The sequence below is a fragment of the Oncorhynchus keta genome, unplaced genomic scaffold, assembly GCF_023373465.1.
Source record: "Oncorhynchus keta strain PuntledgeMale-10-30-2019 unplaced genomic scaffold, Oket_V2 Un_contig_2987_pilon_pilon, whole genome shotgun sequence".
Taxonomy (NCBI): Eukaryota; Metazoa; Chordata; class Actinopteri; order Salmoniformes; family Salmonidae; genus Oncorhynchus; species Oncorhynchus keta.
In genome coordinates, this window is record NW_026286771.1 from 15,001 (window position 1) to 20,944 (window position 5,944).

The window sequence follows — 5,944 nt, forward strand, 5'->3', positions numbered from 1 at the left end:
TAGGAATACATTAAACCCCAATACAATATGATTATATCAACAACACCCCATAGGAATACATTACACCCCATAGGAATACATTACACCCCATAGGAATACATTACACCCCAATACAATATGATTCTATCAACAACACCCCATAGGAATACATTACACCCCAATACAATATGATTCTATCAACAACACCCCATAGGAATACATTACACCCCATAGGAATACATTACACCCCATAGGAATACATTACACCCCAATACAATATGATTCTATCAACAACACCCCATAGGAATACATTAAACCCCAATACAATATGATTCTATCAACAAAACCCCATAGGAATACATTAAACCCCAATACAATATGATTCTATCAACAAAACCCCATAGGAATACATTACACCCCAATACAATATGATTCTATATAGGAATACATAAACCCAATACAATATGATTCTATCGACAACACCCCATAGGAATACATTACACCCCATAGGAATATGATTCTATCAACAAAACCCCATAGGAATACATTACACATCAATACAATATGATTCTATCAACAAAACCCCATAGGAATACATTACACCCCAATACAATATGATTCTACAACAAAACCCCATAGGAATACATTACACCCCATAGGAATACATTACACCCCATAGGAATACATTAAACCCCAATACAATATGATTCTATCAACAAAACCCCATAGGAATACATTACACCCCATAGGAATACATTACACCCCATAGGAATACATTAAACCCCAATACAATATGATTCTATCAACAAAACCCCATAGGAATACATTACACCCCATAGGAATACATTAAACCCAATACAATATGATTCTATCAACAACACCCCATAGGAATACATTACACCCCATAGGAATACATTACACCCCATAGGAATACATTACACCCAATACAATATGATTCTATCAACAAAACCCCATAGGAATACATTACACCCCATAGGAATACATTACACCCCATAGGAATACATTACACCCCATAGGAATACATTACACCCCAATACAATATGATTCTATCAACAAAACCCCATAGGAATACATTACACCCCAATACAATATGATTATATCAACAACACCCCATAGGAATACATTACACCCCAATACAATATGATTATATCAACAACACCCCATAGGAATACATTAAACCCCATAGGAATACATTACACCCCAATACAATATGATTCTATCAACAACACCCCATAGGAATACATTACACCCCATAGGAATACATTACACCCAATACAATATGATTCTATCAACAACACCCCATAGGAATACATTACACCCAATACAATATGATTCTATCAACAACACCCCATAGGAATACATTACACCCAATACAATATGATTCTATCAACAACACCCCATAGGAATACATTACACCCCAATACAATATGATTCTATCAACAACACCCCATAGGAATACATTACACCCCATAGGAATACATTACACCCCATAGGAATACATTACACCCAATACAATATGATTCTATCAACAACACCCCATAGGAATACATTACACCCCATAGGAATACATTACACCCCATAGGAATACATTACACCCCATAGGAATACATTACACCCCATAGGAATACATTACACCCCATAGGAATACATTACACCCCATAGGAATACATTACACCCAATACAATATGATTCTATCAACAAAACCCCATAGGAATACATTACACCCCATAGGAATACATTACACCCCATAGGAATACATTACACCCCATAGGAATACATTACACCCAATACAATATGATTCTATCAACAACACCCCATAGGAATACATTACACCCCATAGGAATACATTACACCCCATAGGAATACATTAAACCCCAATACAATATGATTATATCAACAACACCCCATAGGAATACATTACACCCCATAGGAATACATTACACCCCATAGGAATACATTACACCCCAATACAATATGATTCTATCAACAACACCCCATAGGAATACATTACACCCCAATACAATATGATTCTATCAACAACACCCCATAGGAATACATTACACCCCATAGGAATACATTACACCCCATAGGAATACATTACACCCCAATACAATATGATTCTATCAACAACACCCCATAGGAATACATTAAACCCCAATACAATATGATTCTATCAACAAAACCCCATAGGAATACATTAAACCCCAATACAATATGATTCTATCAACAAAACCCCATAGGAATACATTACACCCCAATACAATATGATTCTATCAACAAAACCCCATAGGAATACATTAAACCCAATACAATATGATTCTATCGACAACACCCCATAGGAATACATTACACCCCATAGGAATATGATTCTATCAACAAAACCCCATAGGAATACATTACACATCAATACAATATGATTCTATCAACAAAACCCCATAGGAATACATTACACCCCAATACAATATGATTCTATCAACAAAACCCCATAGGAATACATTACACCCCATAGGAATACATTACACCCCATAGGAATACATTAAACCCCAATACAATATGATTCTATCAACAAAACCCCATAGGAATACATTACACCCCATAGGAATACATTACACCCCATAGGAATACATTAAACCCCAATACAATATGATTCTATCAACAAAACCCCATAGGAATACATTACACCCCATAGGAATACATTAAACCCAATACAATATGATTCTATCAACAACACCCCATAGGAATACATTACACCCCATAGGAATACATTACACCCCATAGGAATACATTACACCCCATAGGAATACATTACACCCAATACAATATGATTCTATCAACAACACCCCATAGGAATACATTACACCCCATAGGAATACATTACACCCCATAGGAATACATTACACCCCATAGGAATACATTACACCCCAATACAATATGATTCTATCAACAAAACCCCATAGGAATACATTACACCCCAATACAATATGATTATATCAACAACACCCCATAGGAATACATTACACCCCAATACAATATGATTATATCAACAACACCCCATAGGAATACATTAAACCCCATAGGAATACATTACACCCCAATACAATATGATTCTATCAACAACACCCCATAGGAATACATTACACCCCATAGGAATACATTACACCCCATAGGAATACATTACACCCCATAGGAATACATTAAACCCCATAGGAATACATTACACCCCATAGGAATACATTACACCCCATAGGAATACATTACACCCCATAGGAATACATTACACCCCATAGGAATACATTACACCCAATACAATATGATTCTATCAACAAAACCCCATAGGAATACATTACACACCAATACAATATGATTCTATCAACAAAACCCCATAGGAATACATTACACCCAATACAATATGATTCTATCAACAACACCCCATAGGAATACATTACACCCCATAGGAATACATTACACCCCATAGGAATACATTACACCCCATAGGAATACATTACACCCCATAGGAATACATTACACCCCATAGGAATACATTACACCCCATAGGAATACATTACACCCCATAGGAATACATTACACCCAATACAATACACCCCATAGGAATACATTAAACCCAATACAATATGATTCTATCAACAACACCCCATAGGAATACATTACACATCAATACAATATGATCTGTTATATCACGCTGGTCACCTATGGTCATGTGGTCTAATGGGATCTTGTATAATTCATATTTCGGCTGACCTCTGTCTCCTCTTCCTCCCTCCACTCCCCAGGAAGATGCTCCAGTCCCTGGGTCGTCCAGAGGTTCACATGTCCCTGGAGGTGGTGATCGTGTCCGGGTCGGGTCAGGAGCATGCTGGGTGTCTGCTGCTGACAGGGGAGGTGGTGTTTGTGGTCAGTCTGTCTGAAGACACACAGCAGCAGGCCTTCCCCATCACCGAGGTGGCCTGTCAACAAGACCCCCACCACCTGGGGGCGCTGACCCTCACGCTGCAGCAGCAGAGACTCACCAACGATGTAGAGGTAGGGGGGTAGGAGAGGGTGAGGTAGGGGTGGTGGGATGGTAGGGGTGAGGTGAGGGATGGTAGGGGTTGTGAGTTGGGTGAGGGGTAGGGGGAGGGGAGGGTGGGGGAGGGGAGGGTGGGGGTTGGGGGTGGGGAGGGTGAGGGAGTGGAGGGAGGGAGGGAGTGGAGGGTAGGGGTTGGAGGGTGGGGGGAGGGGTGAGGGGAGGGGAGGGTGAGGGAGGGAGGGTGAGGGTTGTGAGGGTGAGGGTAGGGGTGGGGGGGGAGGTGAGGGGGTGAGGGATGGGAGAGGTGAGGGAGGTGGAGGGTGATCACCATATGGTCATTCAGCAGACGTTTTTATCCTTGGCCAACTACAGTGAACAAAAATATTCAGATTTCAGAACATGCAGGAAACATCACTAAACCTCTTAATCTATTTCCCTCCTCCCCTCCTATCCCCCTCCCCCCTTCTCCCTCCTCCCCCCCCCTCCTCCCTCCTATCCCCCCCCCCCTCCTCCCTCCTCCTCCTCCCCCCTCCTCCCTCCAGGGTGACAGTGGGAGGGAGTGGTTGTCAGAGCAGCAGTATGGTCGCCTGGTGGACTATGTGACTCGTGCGTCTGCGTTCCTCTCCCCGTCGGCCTCGTCCCTCCAGCAGGCTCCTCCCATCACCCCGGCGGAGCCTCCGCCCACCGTCACCAAGACCTACCGTTACCTGGTCAGCCCCGCCCACGCCGCCGTGTTCGTCTCCAAGTTCACCGTGGTCAAGAACAAGGCGCTGCGCATCGGCTTCCACTGACACACACACCTTTAGAGAGACACGCCTGTACACACACACACCTTAACAGAGACCCTGACACACACACCTTTAGAGAGACACGCCTGTACACACACACACCTTAACAGAGACCCTGACACACACACCTTTAGAGAGACACACCTGTACACACACACACCTTAACAGAGACCCTGACACACACACCTTTAGAGAGACACGCCTGTACACACACACACCTTAACAGAGACCCTGACACACACACCTTTAGAGAGACACACCTGTACACACACACACCTTAACAGAGACCCTGATACTCACTCATACACACACACCTTAACAGAGACCCTGACACACACACCTTAACAGAGACCCTGACACACACTCGTACACACACACCTTAACAGAGACCCTGACACACACACCTTAACAGAGACCCTGACACACACACACACCTTAACAGAGACCCTGACACACACACCTTAACAGAGACCATGACACACACTCACACACACACACCTGAACAGAGACCCTGACACACACACCTTTAGAGAGACACACCTGTACACACACACACCTTAACAGAGACCCTGACACACACACCTTTAGAGAGACACGCCTGTACACACACACACCTTAACAGAGACCCTGACACACACACCTTAACAGAGACCCTGTACACACACACACACCTTAACAGAGACCCTGACACACACACCTTTAGAGAGACACACCTGTACACACACACACCTTAACAGAGACCCTGACACACACACCTTAACAGAGACCCTGACACACACACCTTTAGAGATGAACCCTGACACACACTCACCTGAACAGAGACCCTGACACACCTGTACACACACACCTTAACAGAACCCTGACACACACACCTTAACAGAGACCCACACACACAGAGACACACCTGTACACACACCTTTACAGAGACCCTGAACATCCTCAAACACCTTTAAGTTTAATGTCCACTGTACAGAAACACACACACACATAGAACACAGGGTTTAAACTCTCTTTAGGTTGAACATCCTCAGAACCAGAGGGTTTAAACTTTAATTTACTGTGCAATATGAAACAGTGCACCCTCTCATAGAACCAGAGGGTTTAAACTTTGATTTACTCTGAAACATCT

The 5,944-nt window shown here is 42.8% G+C and overlaps 1 protein-coding gene across 1 annotated transcript in view; it reads left to right on the forward strand.

Moving 5' to 3' along the window:
• LOC127923450 (intermembrane lipid transfer protein VPS13B-like) overlaps positions 1–5,461 on the forward strand; it is a 19,194-nt gene extending 13,733 nt beyond the window's left edge. The window contains exons 4-5 of the mRNA XM_052507498.1: positions 3,792–4,041; positions 4,570–5,461. Of these exons, the coding sequence (XP_052363458.1) occupies positions 3,792–4,041; positions 4,570–4,818 (499 nt within the window). The 3' untranslated portion in view covers positions 4,819–5,461. The remainder of the gene's footprint in view (positions 1–3,791; positions 4,042–4,569) is intronic.
• Positions 5,462–5,944: the final 483 nt, after the last annotated feature.